The sequence below is a fragment of the Rhinolophus sinicus genome, linkage group LG15 (assembly GCF_036562045.2).
Source record: "Rhinolophus sinicus isolate RSC01 linkage group LG15, ASM3656204v1, whole genome shotgun sequence".
NCBI classification, from domain to species: domain Eukaryota; kingdom Metazoa; phylum Chordata; class Mammalia; order Chiroptera; family Rhinolophidae; genus Rhinolophus; species Rhinolophus sinicus.
This window is the reverse complement of record NC_133764.1, coordinates 26,172,247-26,189,977: the sequence shown is the minus strand read 5'-3', so window position 1 is coordinate 26,189,977 and position 17,731 is coordinate 26,172,247. Positions and strand designations below refer to the sequence as shown.

The 17,731-nt window shown below is 35.9% G+C and overlaps 1 protein-coding gene across 1 annotated transcript in view; it reads right to left on the bottom strand.

Annotated features, from left to right (window-relative positions):
* HSF5 (heat shock transcription factor 5) overlaps nt 1-17,507 on the bottom strand; it is a 36,710-nt gene extending 19,203 nt beyond the window's left edge. The window contains exons 1-4 of the mRNA XM_019736316.2: nt 16,892-17,507; nt 14,124-14,498; nt 5,158-5,255; nt 1,138-1,659 (exon numbers count right to left, since the gene is read on the bottom strand). Of these exons, the coding sequence (XP_019591875.2) occupies nt 1,138-1,659; nt 5,158-5,255; nt 14,124-14,498; nt 16,892-17,507 (1,611 nt within the window). The remainder of the gene's footprint in view (nt 1-1,137; nt 1,660-5,157; nt 5,256-14,123; nt 14,499-16,891) is intronic.
* Nucleotides 17,508-17,731: the final 224 nt, after the last annotated feature.

Below are 17,731 nucleotides of genomic sequence, written 5' to 3'. Positions count from 1 at the left end.
TGAAATAAAGCTGGAAGTTAAAATCATAGCTTTCAAAAGCTGTTTAAATATATATTTTAAAGAAAAAGTAACCATGTGAATGCAATTCTAAGGTATGAAATCTAATATTTTGGATGTGACTATGAAGGAACAAAGACAAATTTGTTTTTTTGCATAGGCATATTTGAAACATAATGGGCCTATCTTTGGTCTACTGAATTTATATTATTTTAACACAATATACTGGGTCTCAACAGTTGGGCTCAAAAAGAAAAATGAGTTGACAGAAACCTTAAGACATTTGGGTTTAAAATTACAGCTAAAAAAGAATGTATTAAAAAAAAAAACTGCCTAAAAGTTATCTTGGGACTCTCTAACAACGAAGATATTTTTCAGTCACATTAAAGAAAAAAAATCCAAAATGAAAAAAATAAAAGGGCTAAGATCAAGAAAAAAATTAAAAGTAGGAAAGAAATACTTACTAAATTAACTCAAAAAGTGATTTTAATCTGTATGGTCTTTTATTTAGAATCAAAGTTTATTCAGTTTCTGGTCAAAAACCAGCAGCAATAAAGGAATTAGCCCCTACCTTCAGAATATGTCTCTCAAACTAGAGTCAGAGTTCTGCTTTAGGAACGCAGATATTAGTAAGGAATTTCAAACACAGTATACTCACAAGTAAAATTAGAATTCAATAATGATGTAAGAAAGCATAATAATACCTCCAACCATCTTCTTATTTCCTTCCATACTACAAATGGCTAGGAAGTCCTGATATTATCTGTCAGATAAACCATCCCTTCTGAGTAGTGGAATTTAACCAGTCGAGCACACCTAGTCCATCCAAATTAAGATAGGAAACAGGAAGCAAACCTGAAGGCATGCTTTTACATGAAAATAAATCTTATACCACAATGCTTAAACTGCCTCTCTAGAGATTGACTTCAGACCACATAACATAGTAGAGGATGCCTGGGGGTTAATGTTACTTCTTTCTGAATCTTTTGTGCAGAACCACTGGAACATGATGCTTCTGAAAAGCATAATGAACTGGTATTAAACCCAAATAAAATGTGAACAAACTCTCCACTAGAACAGTCTTTAGCAAAAAGAATTAGGTACTTTAAGCTTTATTAGGAATTTTTCTTTTCCCCTTACCTGGTGTGTGCTGAACGGTAGCCCTTCCTGCACAAATACTAATGAAGTTGGAGATGAATTATGGCTTAGCTGCTCCTTCAGTTTGATATGAGCTTGTTGAATGGTTGCAGATTCCTGCATTGTAGTATTTTCAACAGGCTGAGCTGTGTGGATGGTATAGATGTACTCAGGTGACTGTGGTAGAGAGCAGGTAATTGCTTGTTCTGTCCCGACCACAAAAGATGTAATATCAGAGCCTACAGGAGTAAGTGGCTCCAGCTGGCTAGCCTGACTTGTGGAAGATGGATTGCTGTTGCTTGAATTAGCTAGGATATGTTGGCCTCTGTTAGACTGAGATGTTGGGCACTGATTCTCAACAGGCTCCACCTTTACCATCTCCAATTTAGGGGAGGAATGCAATTCATCTACTATCTGAAAAACAGCCTCTAGGTTTACTTCTGTCTTTTTATTTTCATCAGTAGCACTGCAAGTCCAATTAGAAGGCAGAAATTCAACTGGATAGGAGGACTGCATTGGAGGATTCTGGGAAAAGAGAAAATAGGACTGTTTGGATAGAAAATTAAATATGAGATTAAGGAGGAAAGCAACAACATTTAGGCTGATGAATGCTACACACAAATAGATTAAACTTAAACTAAATCTCATTAAGAAAACTTGGATGCCAATCAACTTTTCAGCAGTGGTAGCTTCAATTCTATTGTTAACATTTACTTACCGTGTTTCCCTGAACATAAGACCTAGCCGGACAATCAGCTCTAATGCGTCTTTTGGAGCAAAAATTAATATATAAAACTATAGTAAAATAAGACCAGGTATAATATAATATAATATAATAAATATAATATAATATAATATAATATAATATAATATAATATACCCAGCCGTATTTTACTATAAGACTGGGTCTTATCTATAATAATATAATATAAGACCAGATCTTATATTAATTTTTGCTCCAAAAGATGCATTAGAGCTGATTGTCTGGCTAGGTCTTAGTTTCGGGTAAACACGGTAGCAATTATTATGTGTCAACCACTATGCTAAGTTTAATACTTGAATTTAATACTGGGACATGATGCTTCTGGAAAGCATAATGAAATGGTATTAAACCCAAATAAAATGTGAACAAACTCTCCACTAGAACAGGCTTTAGCAAAAAGAATTAGGTACTTTAAGCTTTATTAGGAATTTTTCTTTTCCCCTTACCTGGTGTGTGCTGAACGGTAGCCCTTCCTGTACAAATATTAATGATGTTGGAGATGAATTATGGCTTAGCTGCTCCTTCCAATAATTTCTCAGAGTTAAAAAACAAAATAAAAAAGCTAGCGTACCCAAATACCTATTGCTGATAAAATGTCTGTATACCAAATTCTTCCATAAAGGTTGACAAAAACATCACTTCTATCTATCATATACTGTTTTAGGAATTTAGTAAGGAAATTTCAAACACAGGATGCTCACAAGTCCACCAATGCTTCTATAGATGCAGGGGGAGGTACTGATACTCTGTTCCAAATGATCTCAGAAAAAATGGATGGAATATCGAATGTCCACTGAGATTTACTTTTAATAATAAAAAAAACAGATTAAAAGTAGCTGTCACTTTTAGATTGGTATCTGTAAGATGTATTCTCTTATACATAGTACTTTGCACAGAGTAGGCATTCAATGACACGTTTGGTAATAAATGATCTCAAGCTGTGAACATAAAATACTGAAAAGTAATGATGAAATAAAACATGTAATAATTTGATGTTGCCAAATGTAGAGCTTTGCACAGAGTAGGCATTCAATAAATGTTTGTTGATTTATTGATGTTTCAAATTATAAACATAAAATACATAAGTTATTAAATAAATGTGCAGGGTGCTGACGTTGCCAAACACACTACAAAGATTGTGTCAATGATTTAAAGAACACTAATACCAAATAACGCATATTTCAATAGTTTAAGCATTAACCTACTTTTACTATAGTCAACAGCACCATTTATTGAGTTCTCACTATGTGCCAAGCACATGCAAAGTGCTTTACATACATTATGTCATTTAATCCTTAAAAGACATCTATGAAATGTGATAATCTCCATTTCCAAATGATTAAACTGAAGTTCAGAGAAACTTTGTAATTTACCCAAAATCATAATGAAATAACTGATAGAGCCAGGTTTCAGACATAGGGTCACCTTATTCAAGAGCTCTTGCTCTTTTAACCATTACAATAAACTGACCATTCACGCACACACGTACCTACAGTCCAAATAACTGTATTAATTCTAGAATGGCACCCAAAACACTTTCCCTTTCTTTCCATTTTAAAATCTTATGTCTACCATTCTCTATTTTCCTATAATAAACATGTAGTGTCTTTGTAGTAATAAAAGGTCTTTAAAGATGTTTTAAATAATTTAAGATATAAACATAATCAAGATATGAACACTGTCAGAGCATCTCCAGTATGATTCATGGGAGAGTGTGGATCCACAAACGAAAACATCTAATTTGTGTGATAAATATGTACCTCTAGTCAAGATAAACAGAATGGACTATCATGATTGATGATATCTGCCATTAAAAATGTCCAACTAAGTCCCCCTGATCTGATTCTATACTGTTCAAACAACAATCTGATTATCATTTGACTTTCCCTGTAGATTTTCTCAAAAAGAAAAAAAAAAAAAAAGAATGTTCTTTTGTGCACTGGAATGCCACAAGATATTCTCTTAAGAATGGAAGCTATCTCAGCAGCATGATATCAAAAGCAAGCACATAATTACAACCTTTAAGCAATTATAGCATAAAAATACAAAGCATGTTATTTAACCTAGGAATGGCAGTCTAAAACATTTGAATCAAAGCAATTGTTTCATAATAAAGAGAAGATCATTGAAGCACGGTGTTTGTAACATGTGGGCTGAAGGGAACCACCACTTAAATTTCTAATTTTTGACATCATTTTTCTTTTTTCCTTAAAAAAAAGTAAGTATCATCTTGTAAGAATCTGTCATTTAATGACTTATAACCTTTTAGGGTTTATCGGGTATTCATTTCACCACAGAAGAGCCTAGAACAGCACTGTTCAAACTAACTTTCAGCAATGATGGAAATATTCTCTATCTGTGCTGTGTAATTTGGTAGCCACTAGCCTTATGAGACTATTGAGCATTTGAAATGTGGCTAATGTGACTAAGGAATGCATTTTTAAATTTTATTTAATTTTAATTAATTTAAATTTAAATTAGAAACCACACATGGCTAGTGCATACTATATTGGACAGTGCAAGCCGAGAAGAATCCTCAGACATCATTTATATCAACTCTCTTTTTTTAGAATTGAGAAAACTGAGGTCATAATCCACAGCTTACCTCTAGCTATTCATTAAGATAAAATTACACTTTGAAATTCTGGAAGGTCAACAATATTGTACTTGATATATGGAGTATGAGGTCTGACAATTAAGTTTGCAAACTTGTTGCAACAATGTTGCTAACCCTTTTTGATTATTCATTATGAATTTGTACCAACTGGACAGTTAACCAAGTTTACTATTTGGAAGTGCTGAAAAAGCTGCATGAAAAACTTAGACGACCTGAACTTTTCACCAACAATTCATGGCTCTTGCATCACAACAATGCACCAGCTCACACGGCACTGTCTGTGAAGGCATTTTTAGCCAGTAAACAAATAACTGTATTGGAACACCCTCCCTGCTTACCTGATCTGGCCCCCAACGATTTCTTTCTTTACCCAAAGATAAAGGAAATATTGAAAGAAGATATTTTGATGACATTCAAGACATCAAGGGTAATAGGATGACAGCTCTGATGGCCATTCCAGAAAAAGAGTTCCAAAATTGCTTTGAAGGGTGGACTAGGCACGCATCAGTGCACAGCTTCCCAAGGGGAGTACTTCAAAGGTGACTGTAGTGATATTAAGCAATCAGGTATATAGAACTTTTTCTAGGATGAGTTCGTGAACTTAATTATCAGACCTCTTATGTCCATTGTTCCAAGATCTTACCTGGAAGTAGTTGCAGTGTGCATAGGAAGAAGCAGTGGGAGTGACACAACTACTGAGAGCATCAATGTGAGTAGGAGGAGAGCAGCACTGTAACACAGCTGGAACAAATTCAAACACAGAACAGCCATCAACCAAAATAAACCTCTATAGCATTCAAGGGACTCCCCTCTTTCAACTTGGAAAGAAAAGTTTCAAAAGCTTTCCTTTGTGGGTGCAATAAAACATATTTAGGTACTATTATTTGTTGAAAACAACATGGTAGTAAACTAATTTTAAAAGCCTTTTAAAAGGGTCATGTCTTCTTTTATGAATTTCTTTAGCACCAAAACACTTTGTTACCTTTCTAACAAAACATTTATTCTTATTAAAAGTAATTTCCTTTTGTTAAAAATATCAGAACATATTTGGAATTCCAAAATAATTATTTCAATCATTTTAACAGTAACAAACATTTGCAGGAGGGTGTGTTTTTAAGGATAAGTATGAAATACTCTCCAAACATTCCTAGTATTATATAACGCATTCAGTGAAATCTATGCAAAAAATGTTTTAATCATTTAGAAAAGGAGTTAGGAATTCAGATCCTATAGCCAGACTGAAGATCCTGGAGATCCGGGAGCTCAGATCCAAAAATTTAATAGCTGAATAAACTTGAGCAAGGTTAATCTCTTTGGACCTCGGTTTCTGCATCCTATTAGAATAGGGATAATAATAGTACCTATCTAACAAGTTTGTTGTGAGGAATGAGTGAGTTAATATGCATGAAGCACTTAGTACCGGCATACAGTAAGCAATCAATACATAAATAAATAGCTAACACTTCTAGAATAGTACCAGCATACAGTAAGCAATCAATACATAAATAGCTCACACTGCTATTATTTTTAACTAAAGAAATACATTTTTCCAAACTTTCTCTCTATAGCTAGGATACCATGAAAAGATTGAACTCTTTATAGTGGGATAGTTATACTTACAGATGCAGTCTTAATAATAGGTTGAGTCTCCTCTTTTCCAGAGAGAGACTCTCCAGAATGAATGAGAATCAGTTATAACATCACACCTCTGGATTAAACAGAGGATGACATTTATTGAGCACCTACCATGTCCCAAGCACAGTACTAGGTGCTTTACATATTTTGCTTCATTTAATCCAAACAACAACTGACTGAGGTATTAACATTACTTTACAAAAGTAAGGAAACTAAAGCTCAAAGATGTTAAATAATTTGTCGCAAGTCACAAAGCTGGTAGTAACAGAAGCAATCAGCAAACTCCAAAGCACATGCCCTTTAATATATCACAGTACTTCTCTAATCTTTCCTTCTTCTTAAAATGTAGATTTTTAATTTTACTAGGACTCTACTTGCTGAATATTTTTAAGGTGTTTTTATTATAAAGTGGCAACTTTCTCTTTTTATGTCCACATTTTTCATATTTCGAGTGTGCTAATAAAATAACTACTCACCTTCCATAATCTTTGAAAGTAAATTAGCCTAATGATTGTAAAAATACATTGAAATGCTTCCCTATTTCTCCATTATTGACTACTGATTTTTAAAATGTCAGTTCATAAAGGTATACTAGAAATAAATATTTTCTTATGACATCAATGTGCAACTTATGGCATTAAATTTTGCACATGAAAAAAACTTTAAATAATGGACAGAATTGTAGTTCAGATAGAAATATAAGGGTTGATGTCTTCTAAATGATATAATTTTAACAATTCCAGCGATTAAATAAATCAGATATTACTAAGATGGCCACATAAAATTCAAGCTGTTGTCACTTCCAATAGAGATTAGGCAAACAGGTTCTTACACTTTACTCTGGGAGATTATTCAAATATACAATTAAAATGTTTGGGGTTTGAATTTGGTTTCCCAGCATATTTGAAAGCATAAATATTCTAAGAAATAAGTTAAATGAAAAAAAGCCAAACACTGAGGAGAGGTCTGCAGGGTTTGCCAAAACTCAAAAAAACTGGGATTTTTTTTCTAGAGTTTTATTGTAATAGTTAAGGAAAATCTAGCCCCCTAGCGGCAGGAAAAGACTCAGTGAGAAACTGCAGGTTTTTCACCCATTCAGGGCAGGGCACCACCATCAAAGTGTTTTGTTAAAAATAAATCAATGAAAGATATTAGCTTTAATTTGCAGATACTGCTATGTTTGACTCCACTGGTTTAAACATTTTCAATAGTTGTTTAAATATACTTTAAAATAAATTTCTTGGAGAAATAAAATAGAAAATACAACAGAATATATTAATATATAGTTGATAACTGATTTGGTTATCTAAGGAAATGGCAAAATAGTGAATGTCCTTTAAAGTGTCCAGTAACAAATAGAAAGGTGAAAGGTAATCGCATGAAGAAAAGGACTTGAATAGATAATCCAAAAAGATTCCTCAATGGTTATTTCCTTACCAGTGCAGTCCTACTTTGTATAGTCAACAAAATAGATTAGTAGGTTCATTAAATATGAAAACATAGCTATAGAAATGCAACTATGTTCTTACCACATGACAAATTAATCTAGTGTGCATTATTAAAGCATTGCGAAGCACTAACATTTATAAAACTGAGTTTATCACTATGTCCTAAAACACATTCTTCTGCATAAAGATCTTCCAGTGTCTTCCTGAAGGCAGTGTTGTTCACTTAAGGCATTAAATTGTATGTAGAATGAAAAACTGGAAATAATGGACAAGATTCTAGTTCAGATATAAATATGAGTCGATTATATTTTTAAAACAATTCTAGTAATAAAAGAAGCCAGATTACTAAAAATTATCTAAAGGTAAAAATTTTCTTTTCCATTATAGGTTAGCAAAACAAGTTCATACACTTTATTCTTTGGAGGTAACTCAAATATATAATTGTTTTGAACTTGAATCTACTCCAGAATAGTAGTACAGTGTCAACAGAGGGAAAATTGCCTGGTATATAAATGCTCAAAAGGAAAAACAACCAAATAGTAAATTAATTTCAAGATAAGTTACTATAGCAACTAGAACCCCAACATCTCCTCACTGATGGTAAGGTAAGAGCAGGTCATCTTGGGCTTATATCCAAAAGAAGTGAAAGCAGAACAGATATTTGTGTACCTATGCAGCAGCATTAGTCACAACAGCCAAAAGGTGGAAGCAACACAGTGTCTATCAACAGATAAATGGGTAAGACGTAGTACATACATACAATGAAAAACCATTTAGCATTAAAATGGAAATTTTGACATATGCTACATCAGCGAACCTTGAAGATATCTTGCTAAGTGAAATAAGTCAATCACAAGAGGACAAATATTGTATGAATCCTCATTACATGAAGTTCCTATAGTTGTCAGATTCTTTAAAAAAGTAGAATGATGGTTGCCAGGAGATGGGGGGAGAGAGGAATGTGAAGTTAGTGTTAATGGGTCTGGAGTTTAGTTGGGGAAGATGAAAAAGGTCTGGAGATGGATGGTGGTGGTGCTAGTACAACAACGTGAATGTATTTAATGCCCCAGGACTGTATACTTAAAAATGGTTAAAATGGTAAATTCTATATTATGTATATTTTACCTCAATAAAAGAAAGGCAAATATAACTGTGCTTTTGCTTAGTTTCTTCTGGCAACTAAAGAGAACTTTCTGGTGTATCTATGCCAAATCCCTCTTTCCTTAAGAACAAAATCAGGCCTTTTCAGAGAAATTGACAATACAGACTACCTGAGCACAAGGATAACAGCATTGGAAAGTTCTTATAATTCCAGATTCTATATTTGTTTATGTATATTACGTAGGATTAGAAGCTTAAAGATCAACTCTTTAGAATTTAAATATACTTTAAAACAATAATAAGCAACTCTTTTTGTCCAATAGTCAATTCAGAGAAATTTAAAAATAATGATACAATATATTTTTCCAATAAAAAATTTAAAAATCATATGTACCTTGGGAGGGAAGTATATATTCTTACAAAGTACTTGATTTAGCTGCTTTTTTTTTATTTTTAAGGAGGGCGCAGCTCACAGTAGCCCATGCGGGATCAAACCGGCAACCTTGGTGTTATTAGCACCACGCTCTAACCAACTGAGCTAACCAGCCACCCCTTCCTTACTTGATTTAGCTTTTAAAGTGTTAATATCTAGGTTCATTTGAAAGACAGATTTTAAAATATTTTATCCTTTATATGTATAGTGTTTTAAATTTTATGGTCTATTCACATATATTAATTCACTTAATCCCTGACCCAAAGTATTATTGCCACTTTGAAGGTCATGTCAGATGATTAATTGCAAAGCTGAGACTAGAATTATTTCATTCCATTCAATAAATTATTTACTAAGGGCCCAGTATAGCCAAGCACAATGCTAGGTGTAGGGGGTGTATAGAAATGAATTAGAGGGAGCCCCACTCCTCAGAGGCCCCAAAGTGGACTCCCACTCTAGCAGCTGAAGCATGTTTTCTCTGCTTGAGCAGTCCCACTACCACTAGTAGAAAAGAAGGGAAGGTCCCTCCACCAATCTCTACTGTCTACCCTATAGTAACTAACTATATGGGAGTAACTAACTCTGGGCAAGAGATCTACCAGGAAAGAGTCTCTCAAAAGCAAAGCAAAACAAAACAAAACATCCCTCTTTGTATGAGAGGCAGGAGGCAGGAAGGCAGCAGGGCACAGTGCCCAAAAGAATGGACTATTGAGTCAGTTTGCCTGGGTTTGTTCCCAGCCCTGCCTCTGCCTAGCTGTGCTTTGGTTTCCTAACCTATAAAATGAGCATAATTACATTCCCTACTTATAAGGTTGTTCTGAGGATTAAATGGATGAATATGTGGAAAGTACTTGGAACAGTGCCTGGTCATAATAACTGCTATATAAATATTTGTTAAGTAAAATATGAGATGAAGAGCAGCTACAAATTGTTAATCACTGCTTTGAGTTTAAAATTTAACTTTGAAAAAACAAATAATATGAGTGGAAAAAAAAACAATTCCTCAATATAGGACTCTATATATAAATATGAATACATTAATATTCCTATATATGTTTAAATATATAGAGTATGAGTAAAACATAAAGGTCTAAAATGACGCTTTCTATACAAAGTGAAATTAAATTATAGTAGCACATTGAAAATGACATAAGAGGAAAAAGAACTGAATTCAAGATAGGGCAAGACTAAAAAGAATCAACTACTACTGGATCTACAACATATTGTCTTTGAAGGAGTGATAAGAGTGAAAAAATGTAAACAAGCTAGGCAAAAAACTGGACATTTCAAGAGAGGAATGAAAAATGTAAGAAATTATTCAAATGAGTCATTTTATTAGTCAATCTGATGATAGCAATTTTTTAGTCTCAATGTTTGGCTTTACTAAGGAAATTAATAATTTATAAAATATTACAAAATTCAAAATTTACTGGTTATACTATTGGAAGACCAGACTCAAGTTTATTTTCAATATAACTAATGTTTAAATGAAGTTGGATGTTTTTTATTAAAATCTGATCCAAACCTCAAGTCTTATAGTTCACTTTGAAAGGTTTCAAGTATGATCATTATTCCAAAATCAGTTATTTAGTTAGGACTTAAAGAGCTGAATTTGGGAGTGATTATTATCCTGTTTCTGAGATGAGGTTCTACTCAACTTTGGGAAAGTCATTTGTAATGCTCTCCATAAACAGATACTTACTAAATATTGGTTAAATTGTTCACTACTTTTTGCTTCCTTCACTTAAAATTTGGAAAAATTAAGTACTTGTACAGTATTTTTAATGGCATTTTATTTTCCATAGCAGGTCTTTTGTATTTAACAATACAACTTTTTATTTACATAGTACTTCAGTATGTTCAAAGAAGTTTTGCCTTCATTATGTCATAGAACTACTCTATGTATTAGAAGTCATCATGACAGAATGAGATTTCTTATTTTTATAACCTCAGAAACTTCATAGTTATTTCAATTATCCCTATTAAGACAAAACAAAAATTCAGATAACACAAAATTCTATTTCATATGCATTGTATATTATCAAAACATCAGCAACACTTACTTGTTCTTTAAATGTCTCTTTCCTGGTCTTTACCTTGAACTCTTGGAGGCAATTTTCAGTTCATAAATTTATATCCAAGTTAACATAAAATATTTTTAAATAACATATCCTAAATCATAATAATTTAACAAATTGTATTTTTATAATGAATGAATATTCATTAGTAGTGTTTTCTAGTAAATAATATATAAGTGGTTCCCATAAAATTTAGAACTAGGAGTTTCCAAGATAATTGTTGGAACTTGGAATACCTTTTCCCACAGAAACATCATACAGGCTAGTTTGACTCCTGAGCCAGATCATAACCATCTGCATTGTAAGTGTAGGACTAATAGCAATATAAAACCTAAGCACCATATCTTATATGTCCTTATGAAAATGCCTCCAAAATTCCAAATTGGAAGGCCAAGCACATTTTTAAATCTCCCTGCTGCAGTCCTTCCAAATTTCGACTCCTCAGAGGCTTCTGAGTCTTCAGTAGTTTAAAGAGGGGAGCTTGGAGGGAGGTTAGGAAAGGAAAGGAAAACAGTTATTGGTAAAAGGAGGGGAGGTAGAGTTACTGTCCAGGTGATGGGCTACAAAATATAAAACAACTGTAAGGAAGACACACACCGTCTCTCTGTATACTGGGCGTGACACAAAAATGTATACAAGTGGACACTTTGGTCAATGTTGCTCAAACAGTAGTTTGCCGTAATCAGAAGTGTCTGGATGCTAATGGTAACCACTTTGAGCACCTCTTGTAATTGCAGAAGTCAAATGTGACTTGCATTCACCTTTTGTTATCAGCATGCAGAGGGTGCCAAAAAAATGTACACACATTTTAAGAAAGGAAAAAACTGTATTAAAATTGTAATACTCAATATATACCATACACATATACATTCCACGCATAAAGGGAATGCAGCCAAAATTATAATTCAGATAGCAATGCCTAATTATTAAAATATTTGGATTAATAAAAATCTGACCCTATTTGTTGCTGTACATAAGATATATAACTTATAACATGAAATTAGTCATCTTCTGTTTTTAAAGATCACACACATATTTTTGTTCTTCAAAGAAGTAGCTGATAGTCTGGAAATATACTAGGCCTCAACCTTTTTCCATATAAAAAGGTATAAAAGTTTTTTTAATTTCTAATAGGCAAAATGATTAAAAGTGCTAAATCTTCCTTACTCCACATAATTCCTTCTCCTTTTTCTTCTCAACGCCATCCACGAAAACAGTGGCAGCTCTAATAATCTATAAAATCCAGTGTAATTTAAACTCTAGTTTTATTCTTTTATTATTAAAGGTAAATGCTATCAAAAAATAAAGCAATTCCTTCTACTATTATGTTTAGGTAGAATGCAATGAGCTGACAGTAAAAGAAGATAATTGGCTATGACAGCTAGAAAATGGTGAGTTCTGTTACAAATAGAAAAGTTACCAGATTTACAACTTTTAAAAGGCAACAAACTATTTAATTCCCTTATCTAATTTACATTCCCTTCCACTTATTTTAGCATTTGATTTTGTCCTGCCTGAGAAAAATAGTCTAACAAAATATCTCTAGAGATTGCTTCCAGATCTACATATCTGACAAAACCAATATTCCTAGAGTCTTAATTCATAGGGAAAAGAAATGTACCCTTTCTTCTCTCTCTGGTCTTTTCTGAAAGCCTTGACCCTTGTCTTGTTTCTATTGCCCTATTTCATCATTCTGTGTAAAGCACACTACATGATGAAACACACACCATGGCTATATTGCCTCTGCAAAATAGAATATACATTTGAATAAAATGGTAAGGCTATTATCTTGCAAAAATGTATCCCCCTCCCCCCAAAAAAAGGAAAAAGGACACCCACCCAAAAGCTACACAGATGGTCACTATCATATAAGGATTCCAATTAGCAGCTTGAGATTTACCAGTAGGTATTAAATGCCCTTGCTTGTCATTGTCAGGTTCTCCTCTCTACTACTCCCCAGTTTAGTTGGCTGGGATTAACATTGCAGGGACTTTACTGTTAAACCACACCATCACGTTTTTACTAAAAGGATATAATTTAGTTTTAAGAGATGGAGAGTATGTTCTTTAATTAAACTTCATTGCTGAAATACTAAAATAATTTTATTATAAGGTAGGTAATCTCACCTATAAAATTTAAAAATATAAAATATATATGTATATAAATATTTTTTTAAAAAGAAAAAAAAATTCTGCACCAAGGACAGAGTTACAGCAAGGTTCCAGTGTACTGAGTATTAATTTCATCACTAGGACACATTTTGAATATTCAAAAGTTTCACTAAAAATATCCACCTTTATGCACCAACAGAATTTTCACAATCCTTAAGAAAACAATGAAACTTTCTATATTGCTTAAAACTATATCTTGATGAGAAATCTTTGACGTTTCTTAGGTGTATACTCCTCTTTTTGTTTAATCATGCAGAAATGAATTTAAAAATATAAATGCTCAGGGCCGGCCTGGTGGCTCAGGCCGTTAGAGCTCCATGCTCCTAACTCTGAAGGCTGCCGGTTCGATTCTCACATAAGTCAGTGGGCTCTCAACCACAAGGTTGCCAGTTCAATTCCTTGAGTCCCCCAAGGGATGGTGGGCTCTGCCCCCTGCAACTAGCAACAGCAACTGGACCTTGAGCTGAGCTGCGCCCTCCACTACTAAGATTGAAAGGACGACAACTTGAAGCTGAATGGCACCCTCCACAACTAAGAATGAAATGACAACAACTTGACTTGGTAAAAAAAAAAAAAAGTCCTGGAAGTACACACTGTTCCCCAATAAAGTCCTATTCCCCTTCCCCAGTAAAATCTTAAAATATATATAGATATAGATATATAGATATATAGATATATATAAATACATAAATGCTCACTATAACGTACTTTAAGAGAATCCACTGAACTTCAATTTCTCATACCTGTTGGATAGTAGGCTTGGGAGTACTGCGCTGAGGGTGTGTAGTTACTGTATTTTTGGGAGGAGCTGACCATTGTTTGAGGACCTGGCTGAACGTGCACCGATGTGGTGCTGGGCTGCAGAGTATATGTAACTTCAGTTGGAAACCTCTGCAGTACAGGAAATTGAACGCTTTTATCTGAAAAAGTGGGAGACGTTTCCACTTGTCCTGGGTGCATCCCAAGGGAGTTCTGCCATGTTCTAGGAGGAATTGGGGTCCGATCTAAACTTTTCAGAGGGAAAGTATTGTGGTTGTGGGACGAAGTAGATACGTAGGAGTAAGGAGACAAACTATCTCGCCGGAATGACCGGTGGAATTGTCCTACAGCCACTGGTCCTGCATAAAAGAGAAAGAACACATTTGTTAATTTTACATTACACCCCTGGATATAGTGAAGCCAAAGTCACAAAATATTCTCTACTCTTCACCTATGAAATGTTACATTTTCAGTCATTTTTAACACAACAGAAATCTAGTACTGGTAAAAACGTTCAGAATCCAGAATATGAGATTATACGTATAATGCTGAAAAAACAATCAAATAAACTTTTGTTTGGTTCTCAATATGACTCATAAAAGACAAAGTGGCCAAACTCTAAAATTAAATCAAGTATTAAATACAATATCCAGTGTTAAAAGCCTCTTCTAAATTATTCAGTCATCTTACCTTTTACCTCAATTGATTGACCCAGATTTTTCTAATTGTAAACTACTTCCTAAAAGTTTTAGAAATTCCATTCAGTCTTTCCAATCATTCAGGAACCTTAATAATAGGCACAAAAATAGGCACTTAACCATATTCTTAAAAGAAATAACTGTGGAACAAATAAGAATAACACAAATCAAAAAGAAATTTAATGTATAGGATTCTACTATAAAGAAGTATTCAAACCATAAACTACCGTTTCCCTGAAAATAAGACCTGTCTAGACAGTCAGCTCTAATGTGTCTTTTGGAACAAAAATTACTATAAAACCCTGTCTTACATAATATAAGAAAATAAGACTGGGAAAATAAGACCAGGTCTTATGTTAATTTTTGCTCCAAAAGATGCATTAGAGCTGATTGTCCAGCTAGGTCTTATTTTCGGGGAAACACGGTAAAGTAGCACACAGAAACAAAATGGAAACTAGAAAGTAGCAGTGTAGTCAGGCATATAACCCAGGCAATTCAAGCAGAATACAAATTACATGAGGAAAAATAGAAGAGTCAAGGATTTAGAACATGGAATTAAAGCAACACAAAGTTGGGCCAGTATTCTTGAACTTAGAATTACATCCCACCCAATCCAGTAACACAATTCCCTAGTGAACCAAGCCTATGGTGTAGGCCATCCACACCTGACATACCTTCTGCACATACCAACAGGTAGAATGGTAATCCCTTATCTTCTAAACTCCACGGACACAACCTAATCCCTTATCTTCTAAATTCCAAAAGAACAAAGTGCTGCGTCATTCATAATCCTGGGCTTAGGTTAAACTGAACGTAGTGTTATTTTCATTTGTATATTTTAATAGATTTCCATAACTGAAAAGTAACCCAGACATTTTTATGTTAAATTCATGTTAACATAATCTGAAAATGTTTCTATTACTCTCCTAGTTGAGATAAAGAATGAATTCTCACTATTATATCCTGTTGCTTTCTTGGACTTCACATCCTCAACTCTTTAAATAGAGAAAGGGTATATTGCCACCTCACCTTCATGGAAGAAGGGGAAGAGCACCAGTAATCAAGTTTATAAAATAACTTTCTATCACAGAATTTCTTTTAGTAAATACAGATTTATACATACAAAATTTTTTCAATACTGAAAGATTATAGCCAATAGTGAAAAATCGAAAGCTGTAAATACAAGCTTTCTCATATTCTTTTTAACTAAAACTTAAAAGCTGTAAAGAAAATCATTTTTGCCTTCCATGTATCCAACCGTAACATCTTAAATAAGCATCTGCACTTATTAGCTACAACGAGAGTACTGTTTAGCCCATTCATTCTATATAGGAACAACATCTAGTAAACAATAAAATATATATTTGTTTTTGAGATATATAAACAATGTCTGTTGTCCTATCCATTACTTGGATCCTAAAATATGATTACTCTCAAAACACTTCTTCCAAGATTTCATAGCTGTGTCAATGGGTGGAAGATGGCAAGTCTCTCCAAGAACAAACTTCCACTCAAGGTATCTCATTCACTTTCCCTTGGTTGGTATAAATGTTCTAAGTTTCCTTGACCGCGGCTTTCTTCCTTCCTGCCTTGACTTTCATCATATTCTCAGCCTGTCCAGTAACTGTTTTGCTTCCCACTACAGCAAAGGAAACCATTCTGTGTTTCTTCCAGACAAAGGGCTACTTATTCTAGATGTTCACAGTGTTTAGAAGGTAAATGGCAATACAGATCTGGATTTCAAGAAGGATACAGGAAGAGCAGAAAGCGAGCCTAAAGCAGAGGTCCCTTGAGCTACTAGCAGACATAGAAGGGACTGCATGCCTCGGACTCTTTGCAGAGAAGGTACTGGCAGATAGGGGGTGCTGGTGCTAGAGAGGAGGCTAGAGGTGACATGACCTGCTTCTGGGGAAGTACAGCAGAAAATAGATCCTGGGCTCATTTCGGATACCTCAAAGGTGAGGCTGTGTGACAATGCGCTTTGAAGTGGTGGTTGCTCCCTGAGCCCATGTGCCCTGCAGTGGGCGAGGGCGAGGAGGCCAGATGGGACTCACCGTGCGGCTCCGGCCGGGGCCCTGTGGGCGGCGGCGGCTCCTGGTGCTGCAGCGGGGAGGTGGAGGCCGAGGCGGAGGCCGACGTGATCAGGAGCCTCTGGAAGCGGTTGGGCGGACGGCAGGGCACCTCCAGGCCGGCCGCCAGCTTGGCCTTGTTGGCGCTGGTGAGCCTCTTGAGGTGCACGAGCAGCTGCGGCTGGTCACGGCGGAAGTGCGGGCTGTGGAAGTGGTGGAGCGGCCCGTCGCCCGCCGGCCCGCCGCCCCCCGGCCCGGGCCCGGGCCCTGGAGCGCCCGGCCCGCCCAACACCACTTTGCGGAAGCCGTAGAGGTTGAGTTGGCGGATGAAGCTGGTAAAGTTGGTGGTTTTGAAGAGCTCAGGCTCAGCCCCCGCACCCCCGACGACGCCGCCCCCGACGCCTGCGGCACCGCCACCGCCCCCGGCCCCTGCCCCAGGCGGACTGAGCAGCTCGGCCTCGAAGAGCGGCTGGTCGATGAGCAGCCCCTCACCACGGCCGTCCCAGCGGATCGAGCGGTACCGAGGGCTGTTCACCAGCCGCCACAGTTTGGCGGGAAAGTTGTTGGGGTTGATGGGGGTGGAGAGCAGCGCCTCCTCCATCGCCCCCTCCCGGGCCCTGGGCCTCGCCCCGCCGAGCCTGGCTCTCCCACCCCGTTCTCGATCCCCCCCGGCCTTCGCTTCGCCCTGCCCCCTCCTGCCAGCGCCCGGCCTCCGCAGACTCTGGGACGGTTGGCGCACGCACGCGTCCCAGCCACGCCCTATAGCGTAGCCAATGGGGCCTCGAGTTCCCGCCACGTGATGCTGCTAGAGCAGGCCCAGCCCCC